Source organism: Schistocerca nitens, chromosome 4 (assembly GCF_023898315.1).
Source record: "Schistocerca nitens isolate TAMUIC-IGC-003100 chromosome 4, iqSchNite1.1, whole genome shotgun sequence".
Classification (NCBI taxonomy): domain Eukaryota; kingdom Metazoa; phylum Arthropoda; class Insecta; order Orthoptera; family Acrididae; genus Schistocerca; species Schistocerca nitens.
This window is the reverse complement of record NC_064617.1, coordinates 522,752,651-522,778,359: the sequence shown is the minus strand read 5'-3', so window position 1 is coordinate 522,778,359 and position 25,709 is coordinate 522,752,651. Positions and strand designations below refer to the sequence as shown.

At 42.8% G+C, this 25,709-nt stretch overlaps 1 protein-coding gene across 2 annotated transcripts in view; it reads left to right on the top strand.

Annotated features, from left to right (window-relative positions):
* LOC126253002 (uncharacterized) overlaps positions 1-25,709 on the top strand; it is a 534,651-nt gene that overhangs the window by 192,505 nt on the left and 316,437 nt on the right. For both annotated transcript variants that reach the window (XM_049954040.1, XM_049954038.1), the window contains one exon: positions 9,289-9,457. In XM_049954040.1, coding sequence (XP_049809997.1) covers positions 9,289-9,457 — 169 coding nt within the window. The remainder of the gene's footprint in view (positions 1-9,288; positions 9,458-25,709) is intronic.

Below are 25,709 nucleotides of genomic sequence, written 5' to 3'. Positions count from 1 at the left end.
TGGCTAACTTCAGCGCTAATTACCTCAGAAACGGCACAACGTAACGAATTTTGTGTTCTTAACGATTATTTCTCAGAAAAGCCTGCCTAAGCACCCTTACAAGCTTTTCAGTCTCTATCTGACTACCCTGTAAACGACATTCCTTGTTTCCCCAACTAATGCAGATATTAATAAATACGTCGTATGAATCAACTCTTGAACAAGCAAAATAAAGTTGCCCGGGGGAAACATGTCATTCTCATTTTCGCTCAACAACATTTAATAAACGGCCCCTGCCATGTACTAATTGCGATCGAGAACACTAATCACACTGGAAGTGCTTGGCCTATCTCAGCCCATTAGAATTGTTTTCCATATAGGTAGTCACATGTATCAAGTTTCGTCAAAATTCGCTCCACACACGCACGCACACGTTTTCGGCCTTTTCAGTCTGCGAATTTTCACGTACCTCTTGTGTGTCTAACACTCAAATGCCTTATGGGCATATTGCGTCGTATTCGTATCTGCACCGTACCACCTCCTGGTGTAAGAAATTGAATAAAAGATTGATTTTTTACAGCGGAGCTGCGTTCTGGAGCGTCACTAAAAGCACTATCCGTCGATAGTGGCTAACTAGCGATCTTCGGTTTTGGGATGTGGGTAGGGAAGCGTTACGACAAAAGAACGTCTCCGTATCAAAAACATCAGGAGGAAAAGGCAAACGTAGCTACGTCTACCACAGGGAATTGCCTTTTTGTGCGCTGGGAATGTGTGGCCGGTATCTATAGGGACATTTTTTAGGCTGTCAGATTCCGGGACCCGGGGAGAAGTCCAATAACAGCCCGTCCTGAATCCCGAGTCGAGATGAATTTACGACTCGGTTCGCAGCGCCGCGCGTGTACGCACGTGTGTGTGTGTGTGTGTGTGTGTGTGTGTGTGTGTGTGTGTGTGTGTGTGTGTGTGTGTGATGTGCAGAACCAGTGCTCGGAGTGGACGCGTTTTTATAACGCCGTCAATGCGCTTCCCAATAAACGAAAAGAGCTTTCTAGATGAATGTGCCAGTTTCTCCCTGACGCGTCTCTCTGGCAGCGGAAATAGCTCTCATTTATTACAAACTTTGTTCTGTCACACATGGTACTTTTTCTTCGCAGAATGTACGCTCTGCAGATTATTTATTTACTTTTTCATTCATTTAGGTATTGACGGTGTAGAAGAGGGAGCAACTATTCCGTCGCAGCGTGCAAAACATATGGCCAGAGCGTTGGTCACTGGAAGTGCATACCGCAGATGCGCCTACTTCCACTGTACGATGGTGTTTATAAATTGCCACACAAGCCTTCTTGCTCTCTCCTTGCAAGACCGAAGACTGAGTTCATTATAAGTGAGTTTTTTCTGAGAGGTTAGAAACAATTCTTTCCAGCGGATGAAACAAAAGTAACTTTACAAAATGTTTCTAATCCGTCCCAAAGTCAATTTATTAACTATAAGCATGTTCCTGAAAACTAAAAAACAGAATACTTCAGAAAGTAGTCATGTTTGGAGTATTAGTCAGAATGGGCGATGTAGGACAACCTGCAGAACAATGCAGGAATATTTACTCTTATCAGAATAGCACAGAATGGATTGGCCGATAAAGTCCCTTGATACGTTATATGTTTCGGAGGCATTGCAAACATCGTATCAAGCAGTCTTTCAGAGAAACTTGCAAATACTCCCTAATAGTCGTGTGTCCTTCTGCAATATACATATTTTCTTCCAAACTGTTCGTGGGATTACGTTCTGAATACAAATTTATTAGTGGCAGCTAGTTGTAATTTACTTCGTCATCCGTTTTCTATGGAAGAAAATATCATTTATATTTATTAGTTGGATCTAACACTTACACCGAGATGTAAAGCAAAAGATAATTAACGTTTGCAGAAGATTCTGGTAGTTAAACGAGAAACATTTAGCGTATGGCTCGACTACTGTTCAGATATTAGGATGACGTCTCTATCCTGCAGTGGTTTGAGCTGTAACTATTTCGACGAAGCAATAAGGTTTCCCATTCATACTTTTTCATTCAGAATGAGCTGCTTGAATGACTAAGAACAACGCAGTGATTGTCTTTAAAAGGGATTGTGTGAAATGGACATTTGCAACCATGCACTCATTTCGTCAAGTGAAGATACTTCAAAAGCTTCATGTGGAAGGTTTACGTGCGTTTTCCATACGATCAGATCACTAAAAAGTCCTAGTGAGAAGTTATGTTTAATTCTAGTTAATATAAGGGGTACCATAATTCTGTCAGCCTTTCTTCATTTCTCTCTGGATAACGATAACACCCTCTCCACATGGGAGTTGTGCACTTATCATTTTACAGCTGTTAGCTCGTAAAGGTGGACTGTAATCGTCCATGGCTTAGATTGTCTTCTTGTGTTCTCGCAAGTCAGGTGCCGAACATGTCTGTAATTACGTAATACTTACACCGATGTATCGCAGATTATAAGAAGACTACGCAACTTACCAGCAAATATAATATCGTTTCCTAATCCTAGGTTCATAATTTGGCGATTGACCATTTCCTCCCCTTGCCCGACCTTAAATCGTGCTTGATTAATGATTGGTATAATATGTACACTGGTCAGCCAGAATATTATGACCACCGACCTGCTATCGATAAAACCTGTCCAGGCGACAGCTGCGTCATCTGGCGAGGAATGACTGGTAGTCAGACACATGCACGGCGCATGTATCAGCGAGCGTGCCGTCAATGTGTAGAATGGGGAAGGCGCGCGATCGATCAAAGTTTGACGGAGGGTAGGTCGTGATAGCTCGGTGGCTCAGCATGAGCATTTTAGAAACTGCACGACACGTCGGGCGTTCGAGGAATTCCGTTGCGAAACCGAGGTGGAACCATGTCGGGACGTCGAGACTTGGTGAGGTCGAGCGGCCGCGCCTGATTACAGATGTCGGACGTCGTAGGCTGGCCAGACTGGCAAAACAGGACAGGAGGCGAACTGTGAAGGAGCTAACATAGGACTCTAAATACTGGGCAGAACACAGTGTATCTGAACACACAGTAATCCGAACACTACAAAAGATGGGTCTTCGCAGCCGACGACCAACGCATGTGCCAATGTTAACTCACTACATCAGTAACTACGACTGAAATGATCTCGTGACTTCCGGCTGTGGGAGAGCGTTGCATGAATCCCGATACCTCCTTCATCATGCCGATGGGAGGGCGCGAATCCAGGGTAACATTTCCTGGACTCCTGTAGTACGGGACGGAGACAAGCTGGCGGCGGTTCCATTACGCGCTGCGGAATATTCACTTCCTAATCCATGGGCTCAGGGAGGCTCGTGCAAGGCACCGTGACGGGACCACGTAAAGCCCTTCATAACTATCATGTTTCCTGATGGCAGTGGTATGTTTCAGCAAGATAATACGACGTATTGCAAGACAAGGAGTGTAATGGAGTGGTTCGAGGTACACAGTGGCGAGTTGCAGTTGATGTGCTGGGCCCCATCTCACCAGATCTGAACCCGATCTAACACATCTGGGATGTGACTGAACATAGCGTCAGAACTCATCTCAATCCTCCCCGGAATTTACCGGAATTAGGTGATTAGTGTGTGCAGATTTGGTGCCAGCTTATTCCAGAGACCTACCAAAGCCTCATTGCTTTCATACCATGACCAATCGCTGCTGTTAACGGTACCAGCGGTCGACATACCGGCTGCTAGGTAGGTGGCCATAACGTTCTGGCTGATCAATGTATAATTGACATTGGAACTGCCTTTGGTTGGCGTAATATCGGTAAGTGCCACTATGACAGGTCTGTTGACATTCTCCCTTCACTGATGCCGTAGGTAGCAAGGCGCCAAAGCTAACAAGTTAGTGGCCAACGACTCCGAACAAAAGTGTGAGGTGAGTCGGTCAAGACAGTAACATTATCAGTAGATTACGATGCAGAAAGCGGCTAGAATGGTGTCAGATCCTAGAGGTATCGTAAGAGGAATCATATTATCGTCTGCGCGCGTGGCGCTCGCAGCGGGTCCGTTGATCACTGTGCCTTTATCGGGTAACGCCATTAATGAGCCGAGCGCGGCGGTCTGACAGTCACTGTCAGCATTGTACGAAGCTGTACGTCACACGCCACTCAGTCTTGGAAACTACTCGGCTTCGTATCAATGTCTTGCTTTTGACGTGGTCTTAGTATATACTGCGTTAGGTTAACGACGTCGTGAGCTTTATACTTGTTCCAGATATGCGTTTTACGGCCTATCGCGAAACATATCGTCGTCGTAACCGCCTGGGCCGGTCGCTGGCTCGCTGGTATTCACGCAGCTGTGAAATACACTGTTTACGATCCCACTGCTGCCTCCAGCGGGCTTTCTGCTTGCAGGCACGCAGTAGCCGTTTCTAAACAACTTCCGTGGAATGCCACATAATATTTATTTCAGATTACTAGGTCATTTCACTGACGGAAGTGATTGTTAAAATTCGTCTACGTTTCAAACTTACCGTTGTCAAATTTACAATTGGTGCGGCACCACCTACACATCTCTTCGTCATTGAAATACAATAGATGAAATTTATCTACCACCAGAAGCGTTTTAAACGACAGTCTCTGACTAGCGTCACCACACAAGCCTGCGTTAGTGACCTCCGCTACAGAGGTTATTATCGTCGTTGTGTACATCAGTGCTCGTTGTGTGACCTTAAGCTATCCCAGGGATCATCTGTTTGCGTTGCTGTCGGTTGTCCTGCAGTCATCTTCAAGCGATTGCTGTAGAATGAGCGTTTTGCTACATCGCATCTCCTTCATACTCCTGTCGCGCGCCACGCCTTTCACTCACCATCAGACCGCACACCTTGACGTTTAGAGTGATGGGGGAAGCGATCGCTGACTGCTGGACCAGAAGTTTCGCTCTCAGTGTCTGCCGCTCAGGTTGGGAGCGGAACTCTTTCGGCGAACGTTGGACTTCAAATGACAGAGCGCTGTCTCTATTGGTCACACCGCCTACCACTTGTATTTCAACAGCCTTCTTTAGCCTATTAACTCCCGATTTTTTTTTAATCTATTTTATCGCTGGGTTGCCTGATTGACACACAGAATGGGAAAATGAATGTAAAGTAAAAAACAGGAAATAGCCTTGAAATAAACATTGTACTTCATTCGTTGTACATTTTCTTTTTTTACCAAACAAAGCATTTCATATGGTGTCCCATATTGCACACAGAGCAGTAGTCTCTTGCATTTCTCTTGAAAGTTCAACATTTTCTTTGTTTCACAAACGTCTTGGACTCAATCACGAGCGCAGTTCCAGAAGTTCTTTGTTCAACTGCTACACGTGAAATGGATGCTTTCCGCTATCATGGATGTCATCCCCTTTCTGTGTCAGAAACAGCGAATGATTAAGCAAGATATGCCCTTGGCACCATCGCTTTGAATTGAGGCAGTGGAATATTTTCATTCGTGTGGCAGTAGATATGGGAACAGCTCATGGTCCACTGTTTGAATCCGAATCTCACTGGTTTCCCGTGCAGGAGTGTCTTCAGATAATGATACCCCTAATACTGATCTATTTGCTCATCAATGATCAGGCTATCAGAAATACCTAAAGCATCTTAAAATTCTTATTCAGCATGTCCATCATGGGATGCATTTTGAAAACTTTATCCCTTTCGTCAGCTGGCATTGTATTCAGATGTGAAGGTGGAACTTCATTTCCACATAACTTCCGCAGCTCATACAGTGTCGTACGCACCTTATATCAGTGTCCTCATCCTCATTCCAATACAACTGTTCGTTTGGGAGAGAAAGGTGCCGATATATTGCTTTCCACTGGATGCCAATGGACTTACTTAAGCGATCGTTGGATAGCTCAAAGTTATGATTATTCTTCTCGGGGACTTTCACTGACAATCAAGTTCAGTACTTATTCATCAAGAAATTCTTCCAAGCAATGAATTCCGAACTTAGGTTTTAGTGGTGCTACCAAACTGCATTTGATCGGTTCATTTTCTGCAACATCGCGGTAGATTTTACTGAAAGTTGTATCTTTTATTGTCCAGATAGATTTAATATTAACTTTCATTTTCTTATTGTGATTGCATTTTCCTCGTCGTCCCTGAACTTCCATTTTACCTGAAATGTCATCTGGAAGAGTATTTTTCAATAAACTTTTGTCGATACCATCACGATCAAACATCTCACCTACGCCATCTGGAGGAAGCTCGCATGTATCAGTGGTCTCATTCACTTCACCCTCACCATCAGAAGAAAGCATGAAATTAGGGTCATTTATAATGTCTTACATTCCCCTTACAGAAAGTGCTTTCAATGACACACTGTGCCTGGGGAGAAAAGAAAAACAAAATGTTGTTTTAAGCAGACCTGTCATGAGTCCCAAATGGTTATCGGAATAAAGAGAGCCCTTTCGACAAAATAAAATAAGTCTTGGACGTAAATAACCAGTGAACATCTTCTAATGCAGTTAGACAACATATCGGTACACAGGTCCTGGAAGATATTTGTATAATAGAATAACTTACGCTGTTGTGAAAATATTCAACTCTTGCAGTTCTGAAAAACCTTACTTTTTCCCACAGAGAATCCTGCAGAGTTCACGCGTTTAACAACAGCTGACTAGCAATCAAAGTACAAGCCTGACAAAGATCTAGACGACTATGCGAAATAGTGAAAATTGCTGCCAACGTAATTACAAATACTAAATTCCGCTTAGAAAGACCTACCAAAAGCGCTGAGAAAGCCGTAAAATAGCGGGCTTAATGCTGTCACAGAGTACGTATGCATGCGCCAAAGATGAGCTAGAAGCAGCTGTGAAGCGTGAAGCCTTCAGTCGAATGCGGGATCTTTGGTGTCTGTAGACAAATCAGTATGGCCGTTGTCTTCTTTTATGTAAGAGCTGTTATTTCGTTTCCCTGGAAAGAGAAGTGTAATAATAGAGCACCGAATGACCGTTACGTTTCGCATGAAACTTCGAAAAACTGCTACTGAACCTATCTTGTACTAAAAGAAGGGCGTGGCGTAGACTGTTCATCATGTACGCGAATTTTTGAGTGGTTCAAGCCTTTCCAAGATCGCTGAGAAGACGTTGAAAGTGACAAACGCCCAGGACGTCCTTAAACTTCAAAAACGGATGAAAGTATGAGGAAAGCACGTAATCTCATTCCATCTGACGATCGGTAGCAGAAGTTGTAAGGATTGACAAATAATGCGTAAGGCAAATTTTAGATAACCAATATAACATTAGAAAAGTGTGTGCGATACTGGTGCTGAAAATTTCCATGATCGAACAAATATAACCTCTTAAAAAGGCTTGTAATGACACTTTGAATAACATTGAAAATGATCGTAATTTCTTGGAAAGAGTGATAACATGTGACGAATTTTGGTTTTTCAGTTACGATCCAAAAACTAAACGACAGTCCATGCTTTGGAGATCCGAACTTCCCAAACTTAACAAATCAAGATTCAAAGCGATGATGATAGTTCATGTCAATATTCAGGGTATTGTATGTCTTGTCTGGGTTCCTGAAGGTCAAGCATTACTACCTTGAAGTTCATGCTTAGCTCCGTGACAAAATAAGGATAAACGACCCGGCTTATGGAAGAATAAGCATGGGTTCCGCATCAAGACAACGCAGCAGTTCAGCCCACATTGTCTGTTAGGAGGTTGTTAGCGAAGTACAGCACCCCAGTGTTACACCACTCACCTTATTCGCCTTAACTTGCACCACGTGTCGTTTATCTTTTCCCCAAGGTCAAATCTGCATTAAAAGTAAGATTACCTCAGTCCGTTGAAGCACAGAGAGAAGATATTTCCAACACTGTTTCCATCAATAGAAATTCACATGGAGCGTTGTAGGGATTGAGGGGGGGGGGGGGGGGGGAGAATGTATTGAGAGTGACAATAACTAAATAAGTATGTTTTTGAAATAAAATGTTTTACAGAAATGATCCCATTATTGGCAAATTAGTGACCATGTTTGGATAGAATTCCAATTCGGTTTTGCAAAGAATACTCTACGGAATTGGCCCTTTACCCAGTTAACATTTATCGCGAATCTCACTTCCAGTACAGAGTCCCAAGAGACTTGAAAAAAAGCGCAGGTGATTCCTGTATAAAAAAGTGCGAAAGAACGGACTAGCAGACTTGCAGTTCGAATATAATAAATTTTTTTGAGGCTGAGAAGGTTACGTCCACGAATAAGCGTGGCTTTAGAAAGTATCGCTCGTGCGAAACTCAGCTTTCCCTTCCCTCACGTGATATGCTGCGAACTATGGATGAAAAGCAACAAGCAGATTCCATATTTCTAGATTTCCAGAAAAGCATTTGATACGGTGCCACACTGCAGTTCGTTGACGAAGGTACGAGCATATGGAATAGGCTCATATATGTGAGTGCCTAGAAGACTTTTCAAGCTGTAGAACCCAATGTGTTGTCCTGAACGGTGAGTGTTCATGAGAGACAATGGTATCGTCAGTGTCCCAGGGAAATGTGACAGGACTGCTGTTCTCTGTATACCAAAATGAGATGGCGGACAGGATTGTCAGCCATCTGCGGTTGTTTGCTGTCGAATATGTGATGTACGAGGTGTTGTCTAAGTTGACTGACTGTAGGAGGATACAAGATGACTTAGACAAAATTTCTATTGGTGTGGTGAATAGCAGCTACCTCTACATGTAGAGAAATGTAAGTTAATGCGGATTAGAAGGAAAAACAAACACGTAATGTTCGGATACAGCGCTAGTAGTGTCGTGGTTGACACAGTAACGTAGTTTAAATACCTGTGTTTAACGTTGCAAAGCGATATGAAAAGGAATGAGCATATGAGTATTGCAGCAGTGAAGGCGAGTGGTAGACCTCTGTTCATTGAGATAGTTTTGGGAAGTGTGGCTCATCTGTGAAGGGAGCCACATATAGGACGCTATTGCGACTTACTGAGTTTTGATCGAGTGCCTGGGATCTGTACCAAGTCGGATTAAAGGAAGACATCGAAGCAATTTAGAGGCGGTTCTTAAACTTTTTGCTGCTAGGTTCGAACAACATGCAGTTACTACGAAGATCCTTCGGTAATCCCTGGAGCGAAGGCGACGCTCTTCTCGAGGAACACACTGGCAAAGTTTAGAGAACTGGTATTTGAAGGTGACTGCGGAGCGATTCTGCTGCCGCCGACATACACTGCGCGTAATGTATATAGAAGTAGACGTAGATTTTACAGCCACATCTGACACCGTGACGCTAGAACCCGCTAGCGCTGGTTGACCTGCATCGTGTTGTTTGTGGTTGCAGATGGGACACGGAGAGGGCGCGCGCCCGCTATGGCTGTTGCTGGTGTGGCCGCTGCTGCTGGCCGCCCCGGCGCTCTGCTGGAGGGACTGGCGCGACAGCGACAGCGACAATGACGTCATGCCGGCCACGGGCGAGCCCGAAGACTACAACGTCTCCACAGCGTACGCTGGTGAGTCTTCACGCAGCGTCTGCAACTGTTAGTGTTAGCGCAAAATAACGTGGCTCCGGCGCATCAACGCTTTACTGCCGTGAGCGCTGGACGAGTCCACCCTGTTGTTCCAAGAGGACGGTCGCCGCAATTGATTGTCGTCTGCCGACGTCTGCTCTTGCTGCATTCCCGTAGGTATCTCTTCACTACAATGTATGGCGCCACAGCCTCAGTGCACCACAGGAGTAAGGAAAATTCTTGATAATCAGGCACATGTAATTACTTGCAGGACCTTTAAATTTGGTGGAGGAGACAAATGAAGAAGCGAACATCCTATTAGAAAGCTTGCTTGAGAGGGTGGCGGGAACCGCTATCTGTTCCAGTCGCACAGTAAAAAGAGTAAAGGACAAGAAGCGAAACGTACTGAATGTTACCGTCCACAGATAGAAATTCGAATCATAAATTTTTTAGGAGGACCAGGAATTTAAAGGACTGTTTAATGGTTCGGATTCAATGGGATTGCAATGAATGACAACATATATAGGGAAGCGCCTGTTATTGACAACTAAACCACACAAATAAAAGATACATATTCGCCCGTTAGCATGCGAGACGCATGGACCCTGACATGAGACAGCCGCCCAGCCGAACGGTTTTTCACAACTGGTCTCCCTCTCGCCTTGATTTTCACCTGCCTCGAGATGACTGGGTGTTTGTGTTGTCCTCATCCTTTCATCATTATCATCATCATTCATGAATGTGGCGAGTTTGGACTGAGCAAAGGTTGTGCGCTGCCAACCACGCAGTTGAGCGCCCCCACAAAACCAATAATCATCATCATCATCATATCATCATCCCTCTCGCCGTGTCCCGTTAGCCGTCCTTGGAGGGGTGGTCCTGGCCATCGCCCCTGAGGTACAAATAACTCGAGAGAGGGCACACTCTCCAGCGACTGGGTCGAGTGTAGGGACCGAACATTTACTAATACTTACCAAAGCTTCATTGCTTCGACAAATATGCGGAAGTAAGAGAAAATAACTGTATTTACGTAATATCTATGAGTAGTTTGATAGGGGACTGACTGAATTTCCACATTCTTTGTTTTACATTGTCATTTTCACAGTAAGCGACATTGTCCGTAAAGTTACATTTTTAATATTTTTTTATGGGAGTCCCTTCTGGTAGCACATCGTCCAGTTAGTTTAGCTTTGGTTGATCCGTTGTTTATGCGACTATTTCTGTTTCGGTACTGCAGTAACAAATTATAAGTCAACGGCCTTGCCGCAGTAGTAACACCGGTTTCCGTCAGATCACCGAAGTTAAGCGCTGTCTAGCTGGGCTAGCACTTGGATGGGTGACCATCTGGTCTGCCGAGCGCTGTTTGAAAGCGGGGTGCTCTCACCCCTTGTGAGGCAAACTGAAGAGCTACTTGATTGAAAAGTAGCGGCTCCGGTCTCGGAAACGCGTGAGGCCGGGAGAGCGGTGTACTGACCACATGCCCCTCCATATCCGCATCCAGTGACGCTTATGGGCCGAGGATGACACGGCGGCCGGTCAGTACCGTTGGGCCTTTATGGGCTGTTCGGGAATAGTTTAGTTTTTAGTGAGAAACTATGGACATACAACGTAGATATTTGTCAGATTCTTTCACTAACTGATATCACCTGTTCAATACGATCGCTTGATCGCAAAATAAATCTTTTTTAAAAAAGCTGATAAAAATTCTTTTGACACCGTCCTGAGACAGTCTCCCCTCCTTCCAATCTGACTATGTAAGCGTACACCAGATGTGGACCGAATCAAAAAAAATGGTATAGACGGCAATTGAGAGACATAATATACCAAATGAATTAATAAGAGACGCTACTCACACCCCATTGTGCACAAAACACGTAGGAACACTGTTCCAGAAGTAAGGAAAAAAACATTCCAAATTTAAGAGAACACAACATTTCAAAGATTGACGATGTTTCAGTGGAGCTTCAAACTTACCGATAAGTTCAGTGCGAGATGATTTTAATAGTTTCCACAACGAAACACTCTGGAAACACGGCAGGAAAGTCCACCAGAGGTAAGACCGAATCGAAACCGTTATTGCGCGATAGCAATAGTAACGTTGCTGAGGACATGAGACTTAAGCGGGGTTACTAAAAAGTTTCCCGAAATTTCTTCACAATAAGATTACGCACATATTCCAGAATTCGAATCAATAACTGGCGCCAAGATGAGCAACTTGGAAGTAGATATCCCCAGTTTAGCAAAGCAGCTTAAATCACTTAATAAAGGCAAGTCCTCTGGTCCAGGTTGTATACCAGTTAGATACTTTACTATAATAGACAAAAGCACGCTCGACAAGGCATCCGTACCAAAAGACCGGAAAGTAGCACCGATCACATCAATATTCAAGAAAGGAAGTAGGTGTAATGAGATGAATTGCAGAACCATGTCACTGATGTCGATTTCCGGTAGGACTTCGGAACATATACTGTGTTCCAATATTATGAATTACCTCCAGGAAAACTCTGTTGGCACAGTCTCCAATTATTCAGGAAATATCGTTTTTGTGAAACTCAACTACCTCTTTATTATTACGAAATAACGAATGCTATAGACAGCGGATCTCAAATTCTGTGTTTCTAGATTTTCAAAAGGCTTTTGATACCGTTCCTCACAAGCGCCTTCTAATCGCATTGATTGCTTCGGGATTATCTTCTCAGTTGTGCGACTGGATTCGTGATTTCCTGCCAGAAAGGTTGCAGCTCATAGTAACTGACGGAAAGTCATAGAGCAGAACAGAAGTAATATCTGGCGTTTGCCAAGAAAGCGCTGCAGAATCTCTACTGCTTCTGATCCATATAAACGATTTAGGAGACAGTCTGAGCAGCCCTCTTAGATTGTTTGCAGATGGTGTTGTCATTTACCGTGCAGTAAAGTCATCAGAATATCATAGTTGTAAAATGATTTAGACAATGTACCCGTATAGCGCGAGCACGGTCAATTGACCCTAAGTAATCAAAAGTATGGGATCATACACATGAGTACTAAAATGAATCCGCTAAATTTCGGTTACACCCTAAATCGGACAAATCTGAAGACTGGGAATTCAACTAAGTTTTTAGGGATTATGATTATGAATAACTTACATTCGAATGACCACATAAATTATGTTGCGAGTAAACGAACCAAAGGCTGCGATTTATTGGCTGAACACGTAGGAGGGGGAACAGGTCTACTAAATAGAGATCATACTCGAATTGGGATGGAAATCATTAAAAGAAATTTTCTATTGTAGGCACCTACAGCTGTAGATTCAAACCATGATGCAAAAGATCGCTTCAGCTGTATAATTGGTCTTTATCATCTATAAATTAATATTTATCACTGGTGTTAAGCAGCCTTCATCATGATGGATTAAGACAAAGGCATTGTTCTTTGTGACAGGATCTTCTTATGAAATTTGTCACCATCTTTCTCTTCCTCCTCCTCCTCATAGGAAGAAATAGTCATCGTAATGCAATGAATCATATCTCACTCGGAAAAATTCAAGTATTCGTTTCTTAGGCGCTCTGTTCGAGAGTGCAACGGTAGCGAAATAGTTTCGAGGTGGTTCGATGACACCCCCCCCCCCCCCTTAAAGGCACTTAACTGTGAATTGCAGTGTAGTTGTTCACATGTAGACGTACAACGACTCAGGTTTCAGAGGTCAACGGTGTCCAAGGCGGCTTTGGTAAATCGCAGAGCGTAAAGTGCAGCATAGGACGAGCACGAGTACTAGTGGACGGAAGTCATTCCCGGCCTCAGAGCTACGAGGGGCGTTCAACAAGTAAAGCAACTAATTTTTTTCCTCGGTGTGTTTCGGTTGAAAAAATTCTGAATTTGTTGTGGGACATTTAGTATTCCCACTTCAGCTCATATATTTTAGTGAAATTTAGGTAGATGTCGGCGCTGTACGTAGCCATCAAAATCGGAGTTGCATTCCAAGTAGAGCGCTCTCGTTGAGTTTCTTTCGGTGGAAAACCAGACATCGCAGATATTCAGAGGCGCGTGGCGAATAGCTACGGAGACACGACAGTGAACAAAAGTAAGGTGAGCCGTAGGGCGAGGCGTCTGTCTTTACCGCAACAAGGTCGCGCTCTCCCGTGTGCCCGACAGTCCCACACAACTGTAACTCCCGCAGTGTCGGAACGATTTGAATGTGGAACATCAGAAACGCCTTTCTGCCAGGACTGCGAGCAAACTTGAGCATTCGACGGTCATCTCGTGTCCCAGCGCCTTCCCACGAGTACTGGCCGCTCAGCGTAGCATTCATGGGCTTAGGAAACACCTGTAGGAACGTTTATTGATGGAACAGAGCCTAAAATAAGACTCTTTGCACACGTCAATATAACTTACGTACTATGCCACCGGTTTTAGTGAAAGTAAGTGAATACTGTAATAGCTACAATTATAGAAGCTTTACGGAGGGGGAGGCGGCCTTCAATCCGATCGCAACAAAATGCTAGGGGCGTAAAGTCATTGGACAAAGCGTTATGCGATCCCTTGCCTAATACAGTTATCAGTTGCGAAACTTAAGCCAAGTTATTAAACAAAGACACCGAATAGATCCCCTGTGATACACAAAGCAGATCAAGACTCGAATACAGAACAACGAAAAATTCAAGCCATATTTGAAAGAATGCCATTTCCAAAATTAGTCACCGTTTACGGGTCCTCGAAGTTTAGTGCGGACTTCAGTGTGACATTCCTCTACTTGTTTCCACAGCGAAACTTTGCCTCGAAATCCGGCAGATAATCATTGGTTCTGGTTATGTCTGTAGTGTATCAGCGGCAATTCAGTCCGTACCTTCGCTATATGACAGCAGCAGTGGTAATGTAACCAACGACAGCGCCACTTAAGCCGATTTACTAACACCGTCTTCTGAAATATTTCCATCAAAGAACATGCAATAAATATCCCAGAATTCGAATCAAGAAAAGCTGCCAACATGATCAGTTTGGAAATGGATATACTTTGTGTTCAGCGCCTTGAATTGCTTAATGAAGGCGAGTCTTCCGGTCCAGACAGTATTCAGATTAAATTCCTTCCTGAATATACCGATGAAACAGCTCAATGTTGGCAATCATATACAGTGCATCCGCTTACTCGACGACGGGTCATTACCTAAGGACTGAAAAGTTGCACAGATCACACCAAGCCACTAGAAAGGAGATATTAACGCGCTAAATTTTATATCATATCCTTGACATCGCTTTGTAGGAGTAGTTTGGCACATGCATCATGTTCCAGTAGTATAAAATACCGCGAAGGAATCGCTCTGGACATACAACCATCACATTGTATCCACAGCGGATCACAATTTAAGTCCATTTTGATAGAAGTCCAGAACACTTTTACACATTTCCTCACAAGCGGATTCTAATCACATTGCAGGCCTATGGAGTATGCTTTCTGTTACGTTATTAGATTCAGAATTTCCTCTCAGAAAAGTCAGAGTTCGTAGTAAATGACAGGGATCCGTCCACTAAAACGGAAATCATATCTGAGGGTTGCCAATGAAGCGTTACGCGCCGTCCCCCTTTATTAATACATACAAACGATTTAGGAGAAAGTCCGAGCAGTTCTCTTAGGTTATAAATTGTAGATCAAAATGGTTCAAATGGCTCTGAGCACTATGGGGCTTAACATCTGAGGTCATCAGTCCCCTAGACTTACAACTAACTAACATAAGGACACCACGCATACCCATTCCCGAGGCAGCATTCGAACCTGCGACCGTAGCAGCAGCGCGGTTCCGGACTGAAGCGCCTAGAACCGCCCGGTCACAGCGGCCGGCAATTGTAGATCATACTGTCGTTTACTGTCTAGTGAAGTCATCAGAAGATTAAAACAAATTACAAAATTATTTAGGCAGGCTATACCCAAGGCGCGAAAAGTGTCTGCTGACCCCAAAACATTAAAAGCTATGACGTCTTCCACTTCTGTAGTAAAAAAATTCTATTAAATTACGGTCACATGTTGTATCCTACGAATTTCAGTGTTGTCAATCAAATACCTATCGATTAAAATTATGGAGAGTTTAAACTGGAACAATCATACAGCAAATATTGTGGGCAAGGCGAACCAAAGACTGGGTCTGTAACGTATCTTATTCCTCAGAAACGTTTTAGTTGCGAAAACTGTTACAAATCACAGGATAAAAATGTTTTACTTTAAGCCCCGTTAGGGTCTCTGTCAGCCACTTGTCCTCGCATAGCTATTCGAAGTGTTTTTCAACTGCTTTATTTCTTTTTTAGGCAATATACTCTCAATTGCCCAACTTCCACAGATGTTCACATGCTCGTCAAGGAGTTAGTCGCATGATCCTCTGACGCTAGCTATTTCTAACAAGGGAACCTCCCCATCGCACCCCCCTGAGATTTAGTTATAAGTTTGCACAGAGGATAGGCCTTGAAAAACTGAACACAGATCAATCTAGAAAACAGGAAGAAGTTGTGTGGAACTATGAAAAAATAAGCAAAATATACAAACTGAGTAGTCCATGCGCAAGATAGGCAACATCAAGGAACATTACACTTAGGAGCGTCGTGGTCCCGTGGTTAGCGTGAGCAGCTGCGGAATGAGGTCCTTGGTTCAAGTCTTCACTCGAGTGAAAATTTTACTTTTTTTATTTTCGCAAAATTATGATCTGTCCGTTCGTTCATTGACGTCTCTGTTCACTGTAATAAGTTTAGTGTCTGTGTTTTTCGACCGCACCGCAAAACCGTGCGATTAGTAGACGAAAGGACGTGCCTCTCCAATGGGAACCGAAAACATTTGATCGCAAGGTCATAAGTCAACCGATTCCTCCACAGGAAAATATTCATTGACCTTTTTATTGAAGTCGTGAGCTATATTTGCCGGATTCATATTGCCCACGGAATACATCTTACGTATTTAATGCACTCTCGTCCCAAGTACCGAACAATCAACTGCCAGCCAGGGAGCCTCGTTAGCAGGAATACTCTCTCCGTGCGCTGTTGTCGATTGACGTCGTGTGTTTCGATGTTTGTTTAGGTGTAGCTCCCCATACTACGGCGCAGTTACCTCGCGTCGGGCGGACGTACAGATAATTGTCTGAAAATAAAAATTTAAACTATTTCCTCGAGGGAAGACTTGAACCAAGGACCTCTCGTTCCGCAGCTGCTCACGCTAACCACGGGACCACGGGGTTTCTGAGGTTTTACTATCCTTTATGTTGCATATCTTGCGCATGGACAATTTGTATATTTTGCTTATTTTTTTCATAGTTCCACACAACTTCTTGTTTTCTCGATTGATCTGTGCTCAGTTTTTCAACGCCTGTCCACAGTGCCAACTTATAACTAAATCTGAGGGGGGGGTGCGATGGGGAGGCTTCCTTGTAAGAGCAACCGAGCAATATCTGACAGTGGTAATGCAGGCACTGGATTTACACTCTGTAGGACGCAGATTCAAATTCCAGTCCGTCCATGCAGACGGGAGTTTTCCGTGATTTACTTCCAGAAATAGCTTGCGGCAAATGCCGAGATCGTTCGTTCTAAAAGAAAACTGCCGGTTTCCTCGCCCATGCTTCCTCTACACGAGTTTGCGCTCCGTTTTTAATGACCGCCCCGTCGGCGGGAAGCGAAACCTTATTTCCCATCTGCGTCTCTGGAACCGCTCTTCCTAAGCTGTTGTATGCAGCTACAACGTGCATCTCTGACTTCAAGGCCCCAGTTTGTACATAGATTATTTTTAGTGGCTTCTATCGAATCTGAAAGCGTCAAATTGTTTTTCAAAACATAGTCCTACACTTCGTTCGTTACATTTCTTAATCTTCCGAATAATGAATTTAGAAGTGGACAGGTGGATTTTGTATCAGCGTTCCCTTGAAAGTACTTACGGAAAAAGTTTTATGATCTTACCTCCGTAGCGTGATGTAAACGAAAACTTTTTTTGATGTTACCAGATGTTTCAAAATTCCGGACAGTTCCTTTATTAGCCTCTTAACCTCCACAGTGCCTTTGAAGACTAAATTGAAATTGTGATTTCATTATTTTTGCACATAATTGTATATGCCACTATTAAAGGAAGGTTCGACATGGGCTTCGTCACAACTAGCTCCTATCGTTGTATATATTCAGTTAACTAATGTTCGTATCGTAATTCAGATTGATCTATGCCCTGGGTGAAGGAGGTGCATCTTTACGTATTAATGATTTCTAAGGCAATCGTTCGTTATTTTTTTCGTAGGGAAAGACTTTAGCTGACTGATCGCTTTCCTAAGTTTTCCACTTTTCCTTCCCCATTTTACTTTTTCCTGTTTCACTCTTTCTTTCAATTCCAGGGGCACCTTATACTAATGGACATATCCCCAGTCGTCCCAGCCTAGTTACGCCCCTACTTTTATCGATGGATAGGTTCCTTAATTTTGTGTGATCATATCCCACACAGCCACTCAGAATAACATATCGCGATGCGACGCTGTTCTCACAATACAGTGGTCTCCGCAGATGCTGTTGCTTAGCAACAGTTTGACGCGAGGCTATTGGCGAGCAACATGTGTACCTACCACAGTCAGCAAAATCTTCAGAGAAACGTGAGATGCAGTAAGAACACGGAGCAGTGGCAGCAGTTAGAAGGTAAGAAGACATCAACAAACACTTCAGTTCCCCATCCGGTGACACCTTAAACGGAAGCGTCAGATCAACTGCACATTTCTGCGGGTGCAGAACATAAATTCTCACAGGTATGTAAGGTACATTCAATGAAGACGGAGGTGTTTGGCACAGGAACTTCATTCACGATACTCTGAATTTGATTTTGCAAACCACTCATCCAGGCTGTTTTATCTTCTGGTTTGTCTGAGGCAGTTACCCGTTCTCCTTTGAAGTTGCAACGCCATGTGATCGTGTAGACATTATTCGAGAACTAGAGTGTGTGGCTCTAATATTTTCAAACACAAGTTTTCTATGCGTGTAACACAAGATCAAACACGTTTTTCTAAGGCTTTCTAAAGCTCATGCGCACGGTCGGATGCCACTCGTCGTCTTTGAACAGTGACGTTCTGTGTGACGTCATGAGGTTACGATGCAAATGAGGTAAGCGGCCTGTTATTAAATGTTATTTGTTGCAGTCTTTGTAACTTGTGTAAAGTGTGCAGTTTATTCCAAAAATGACTTCGTGCGTCAAAGCAGACGGATGAAATCGGACCGTTAGTAATTTCCAAGAATGATTGCCTATAGAAGTCCCAGGGTCCAAACGATACATATTGAATGTGCGATCATAAATCGATCATGTGACTCCGGTGGCGGGTGTTGTGATCAGTTATTTGTGATCGTCATTTTTATATGTTTTCCGCCGTTCCGTTGTTGTTGTTGTTGTTGTTGTCTTCAGTCCTGAGACTGGTTTGATGCAGCTCTCCATGCTACTCTATCCTGTGCAAGCCTCTTCATCTCCCAGTACCTACTGCAGCCTATCTGAATCTGCTTAGTGTATTAATCTCTCAATTGTCCTTAGTTTCTCTAAATTACATACCTCCGCGAATCGTTCGTGAGTTGCTAGGAAAACCCAGACGATAGTGAGTGGGATGTCTGGTGTTCTTGACGTTTCTTAGGCGGATTCTCTCACACGGAAAAATCTGATTCCATGTTTATCCAGCGTAGAAAATTGGTCGACGATTTGACGCAAAAATGGAGTACTAGCGGACGTGGAAAGAAGGGACTGTGTAGACTGTGGTGGTGCAAAGGCGTGAAACATCGTAAGAACAGTTTCGATGCTGAAATCCCGTTACAGTTTCATCGCGGACGGTGCGGAAAACGAACGAATATCAGGAAGAATACATGGTTTGACCCTTTCAAATTGTCCATCCAGAGAACCGTAATGGAATTTCACATGAGGACAACACGACGACGAGTAAGGCAAGTCGTCTCCTTTGCAGTTAAAAGTATTTTTGTAACGCTCTTCTTTTGTCGTTGCTGCAATGAGCACTGTAAACACTCTCGCAACATCCACCACCGAAGTCGCATGAGCGATTTACGGCCGCACTTTCGATATGCATCGTTTGGACTCCGCGACTTAGATAGGCAATCATTCTTGGAAATTACCTTCTGCTAATCCCCTTTCTAGCGATTGTAGATGAATTTTAAACATTACGCTGTATTTTTGTCAAAGTAATTTGACTTTTATAAATGAAATTTGAAATTCCTGTTTCTGCTTACAATGAACTAAATTAGGTGGATTATCTACCGTCTTCGTGCCACCGAAATTCTTATCCTCAATACAACTAAAACTCGTCCACATGTTCTTGCCTTCTCGTCTTCCTAGTACTGAATCGGTAGAGGTCGCTCGAATTCTAGCCGCTAATATGCGGATACCTCTTGCTGCCGATTTTGGCGATGAATGATGAGATACACGACAGGCCTGACATATAATCATGAGCGTTTAATACGGACTTTAATACTGATAAGAAGTCACTTTTGGTAATGAGCATCATTTGTAAACTACCTCTTACGCAATATTGTGTTCCTGATCTAACACAAGAAGTATTACTCATTTGCTCTGAGAAGACTTTCTGAGCAGCGTCTGATAGGAGTAGCAATTTAGATAGAAATCGAAAGGCAGTGTTCGACTTCAGACAGATACTCATTTCTTTGCTGTCATTACCAATTTTAACTTTGTGTTGTGTGCAAAGTGCATCTTCATTGAACGCGTCAATAAAGTTCAACCATTTCAAATCCAATTACATACCGTGTTGGACATCATTGAAGTGCAGCTGCTCACGAAGGTTTAGTGTGGGCTGTAATTTAGGTGTGGTAACGAAATTTGACAGATATGTTAATGCGTTAAAGCGGAACCGATTTACGCTGAAAAATAAATTACTTCCAATTTTGGCCGTCCTGTGCAAATCCGGCGCCATACACCATTCCTATGACGGTATGACTTCCACGCTGTCATTTGACAAGTCGTCATACGAGTGAACAGTATGGTTATCAAGAAGAGACAGTGCGCTGTTAGTGAAACGGTTTTATATGAACGGTAGCAATTACAGAACTGCATTGAGAGAATGTTACCGATTGAAAGGCGTGAGGAGGAGCCTGATGTCATTAAATGGCTTAAGGAAGATAACAATGAAATTCAATTATACGGGTGGGCTGAGTGTGGCACCTGGAAGAGGAACGCTTCCAATCATCGTGGAAGTTACTGACGAGGCTGTTGTTGCTCTGACATCGCACCAAGTGTCAGCATAGTGCAACAAGAATTGTCCAGCACATAGTAAGCAGAACGGAAAGTTTTGCTGTCTATTTTACACTCTTACCGGTACAAGATCCAGACGGAGAAGCAACTGAAACTTCACGATCCACAGCAATCTTCTGAACTCGCTCTTCCGCTTCTGGCACGGATTGAAGTTTGACATAGGGCCGGGCAGTATTCTATGGAGTGATTAGGCACATTCTACACTACAGCTTGTAGTGAATACACCGAATTGTGGGATTTGGGATACTGTTAAACTGCGTTTTGTGTACGATGAGCCGCTGCACTAGAGTTATGACAGCACGTTTATTTTCGGTGCGTTCTTCTTTCGAGAGAATACACCCAGAGGGCCTGTCAGGTGTACCGTGACGTCTTCATGTTGTGGAGACCTCCTTGTACAGCATGTGATTCCTGCTTTGCAAGAGCGCAACTGTGTGGACATACCTATTTTTCTGTAAGATGGGGCAACATCTCATGTCACTCACCCAGTGAAAGATCTGCATAATCCAAACCTCCACGAACGTCTTATCTCAAGAAATTTTCCAGATGCATGGCCTGCAAGATCACAGGATCGGAATCCATGTTAAAGCCGTATCTCGCGATGCTAAGGAATGTATAACAAGCCAGTACTCTGCAAGCTTCAATTCATGGTAATGGAAGTCAGAGCTTGCTGTTACCTAACACTGCGGCGCAGTGCTGTGCCGATGTACGAGATGAGACGAAACGAGTGAGTGAAATGTGCGAATGTTCCCAGCGAGAAAGAGAGCGTGTGAGGTGGAGTGTGGTGTCTAATCTAGAAGTGTGCCTCAACGACTGAAAACAGTCCACAGTGCCAATACTACCTGGTGGCTGCACTCATCTACATCTGTTACGTCTTTATGGCGGAGGCGAAGACTGTTTTTATTCCTAAGGTTACCCTTTCCACGTGATATCAACGCGAAGTCCCGGAGGTAAACGTCTCATTCCGCATACGCGTAGACGACACACACAATTTGATCGCAAATGGCTTTTCCTAACGGCCATAGTCGTATTGGGAATTTTAATAAAAGTGATGTACGGTAATTTAGTCTTCTGTGTGAATCCCTGCACATGAAAATCTTAAAGTAATTAAGTATTCTTCTACAAGGAACTGGGCTATACACACCGGGGGCCTCTCCATGGGTGTATTATACATCGCGGAAAAGTATTGTGAGCGGTCCACTTGCACGTGGAGCCCGATTTTGTAAAATATTTCATGACAAATGACATGGAATGGTTATCACATGTAGAAGAGAGTGTATCTTTGACACCACTGAACCAAAGATGTTACGTGAGTGACACAATCGATCGTAAGTAGGGGCGCGCGAACCCCAATTGGCAGTTGCCGTGGGACTCTATTAAAGGTTTGATGTAAAAATTAAAGCTAGTGGCTAGGTGTGAGAATTTAGCTGTTGGTCTGTGGACACAGCATAATACAGTTTTGTAAGGTAATGAAATTTTGTATATTTAGTTTCAAGTATGCAGCAACGCAATGTGGATCTTGCTAATTTTACAGTGCTGACCCTTCAGTGTAGGAACCTAGTATTTGCCATCAGGTATATTATATAGGTTGATTAGGTATACCCGATTTGTAATATTTTGTGTTTTGTAATCCTGATACAGACTAGTGAAATTTTGGAATAGATTTTGTTATGATGATAGACTTTTCACCATCTAACAATCCAAATGTGTTTAATTACGTCAGTAGGTGAGAAATGTAAAACGATTGAGAAGTTCACTGATTTTGAAGTTAATGAAAAATGTTTCATATTAGATTTTGTGAAGGAGGAACTTTGAATACAATTTTGTAACTGAAGCATTTCGTCTCAGCATATTCCGTTATCAGTACCTCTTCCTCTTCCGCGTCGTGTTTAAATCCAGTGAGTATTTTTTTAAAGAAATAATTTTTCAATCAGTCAGAAAAATATTAATGTGCCAGAATCAGAAAGGTATTGATGTTTGTAACAGTTTCAATGCGGGCAGCATTGCACAGCCCTGAGCCAATATGCAAAATTATCACTGAATATTTGCAAGGTTATCCATTTATCAACTAATCTACTGACATTATTTGTATGAAGCTATTTTACGAACGGCGTTGCACTTCGCTGAGGTAAGATTGAATATTTTGTATGCCTGCTGTGGAGAGAACAGAATACCAAGATTACACCCGTTGCGACTGAAGAGCTAAGGAAAATGTCTTTCATTCTTTATTTGCATAGGGAATTTCATCAGTTTATTGCACAGGGCCACAGAACTCGGTACTCAAGAGACTGAGTAAGCTTCAGAGCGATTGATTTCGTTATAGGCATTACATACTGGTTTTCCAGATTAAGTTGTTTAATTGATTACATTAAAACTGATTAAGCATACCATTTAATCAATAACGCATTACGCAGCATCTTTCCGTAAAAAAAACATTATGCAAAATAAATATTTATAAAAAAGTTACAGTATCGAGTGTAAAGACAATTGTAGCGCCGGCTGCGGTGGTCGAGCGGTTCTAGGCACTTCAGTCTGGAACCGCGCGACAGCTACGGTCGCAGGTTCGAATCCTGCCTCGGGCATGGATGTGTGTGATGTTCTTAGGTTAGTTAGGTTTAAGTAGTTCTAAGTTCTAGGGGACTGATGACCTCAGATGTTAAGTGCCATAGTGCTCAGAGCCATTTGAACCATTTTTTAACAGTTGCAGCTTCTTTATATGCTCATCACAAGACAAAGGTGATACGACAGAGTTCGTAGACAGATTGTATTATGTAAGGGTGTCAACTGTGACCTATACATCTGCACTGAAAAATTTTGGTTGCTTTCCAGCAGGGTAAGCAGGAGAGCTTCTGTGACGTCAGGAAAGTGGGAGAGAACCGCTGACGGAAGTGAACCCACGAATGCTGACGATAGTCTTGGTTGGGGAAATCAGTCGGAAAGAGCACTAAACCAAGATACGCGATCGGCTTAGAGGTTGGGTCTGGCGTATAGTTTCAAACCTGTTCCGTAAGGGGCCACAGAGACGGACGTCAGAACGCAACAGGCAGTCGCTAAGTCGGTCGATTTCTCAGTAGATCATATAACACTACAACAGCGTATTTACGTAGCTTATATAATCAAATACCAAATTTGGTTTATTACTTATTATACCCCAACAGAACAATTAGTCCTGTCACGGAAAAGCCACGTATAACACTCCCTTTCCGCTACTGCTATACCATAACCCCCAAGTCGGAGGCAGTTTGCAAAACAGAACTATTTTGTTATAGCAATTATGGTATAAAGCAACAGAGCAGTGTTACTCTCTGAGAGGAATTTTGTTGTGTTGACCGTGTTGTACCTAACGGAGGTGGCTTATCATAAGTGAAAGTCAGAATTACGTAAATATTCGAAAAGTAACAAACATTATTTTGCTTATCTGCACTGTTTAATTGATAAAGAAAACGGTCGCCAGCCTAACTAGGCAAGAGAATGATTAACATTCTCATTCAAGAAAATAGTTTTTAGTAACTCTAATGGGTAAACACAACCTATACTTGACCACAAGCGAGTGCAATGAACTGTGACACACTCATATGTTTACGGTAAGAGTGAAATTAAGTTAGAGCAGCAGAAACTATTTGCAAAATTATAAGATATACCGAAACACACTATTACATTCAGGGCTTAAAGAAAATGTTTTTTATAATTAGTGGTCTTTCACAATAGACAAACTGTGGATCCTTTTATACTATTAATATGCACTTCTAATACACAAGAGAGAAACACTTAGCAAACATGAACATATAATTTCCTACTATGCAATTTTCCACGTTTACTACCGTGAGACATAAATTAACATTTATGTAAGATACTGACTCACTTTCTGCGATTAACAACAGGTAGTAATGTGATCATTTACTAAGCAAAACTTTATAAGCCTTAGTCTTGAGAAATTTTAATTTGAAGTTGGCAACAACACATTAATAATCAGTTTTACTAGGAAAATTATTTCAGCAAGCATCATTATCTTTAACTCACTCTCTTGCCACATTAACTTTAACTTTCTCTTTACTATGTTCAAAGGGGACATTAATTAGAAAACTGGGTTTTAATGTACTTTCAGTAAGGACACTCGGTAATCACTTTAATTCAAACGGAGAGGAACCTGAGAGGTGTTATGATGAGGAGAAAAATCAAGGTAGGTACATAAATTCAGATGTAAATTACCTTATATTTGAGCACATTAGCACATCCATTAAGCTGATCCTTCACCGTACACCATTATAATATTACGTCGCAATGATTGCGCAATGTGGTGGCAATTGCATGTTGGTGGGTGGAATTGCAGGCCAAATTGCTGGACTCTGTCATTTCTTGGTGGCGATGATCGAGGCAAATTCCAGAATAGTTGCAGTTATTTATCCATCCATCCGAGGCATTGGAAAGCGGCAGGAAAAGCCTCTCTCGGGACCAGCACGATATGCAACATTTACATGACACTGCACAGTTTGGTAGCTCGTCCCCGACTCGTAGCTTGTCCCCGACTGACTATCAGTTCCACCTTTTCCACCTAAGCCAACCACAATTTGCGCGCGCTACACAGTTCCGTTCCCGAGGGGAACCACAACAACTTTTACATATAGAATAACTAAGAGCCCTAAGTGAGGATCAGCAATTTACATAACAGCAACCAATCATTTTAAACAAACCAGAACATTTACACATATAGACATTTCTACAAAAAATTATTCACACAAAATTACAATTATATACAGTAAGTTTTGTTCCCTCCAAATGGGACAAAGAATATAAATTGCAGATACACTACATCGCATAGAATCAGACCATGACTCAAAGTTTGTACAAAGAAAGGAGTATACAATTTTGTGTTATCGATTCAATCAAACACATTTACAGAAGCTCAATGATGTAACATTAAATGAAACAAAGGCAAAATAAATCAGTAGAGCATTAGAGCCATGGTGTTACAATCAGACCTCAGATCAAAGCGATCGATCGCTGATCGCTTCGGATTCCTGT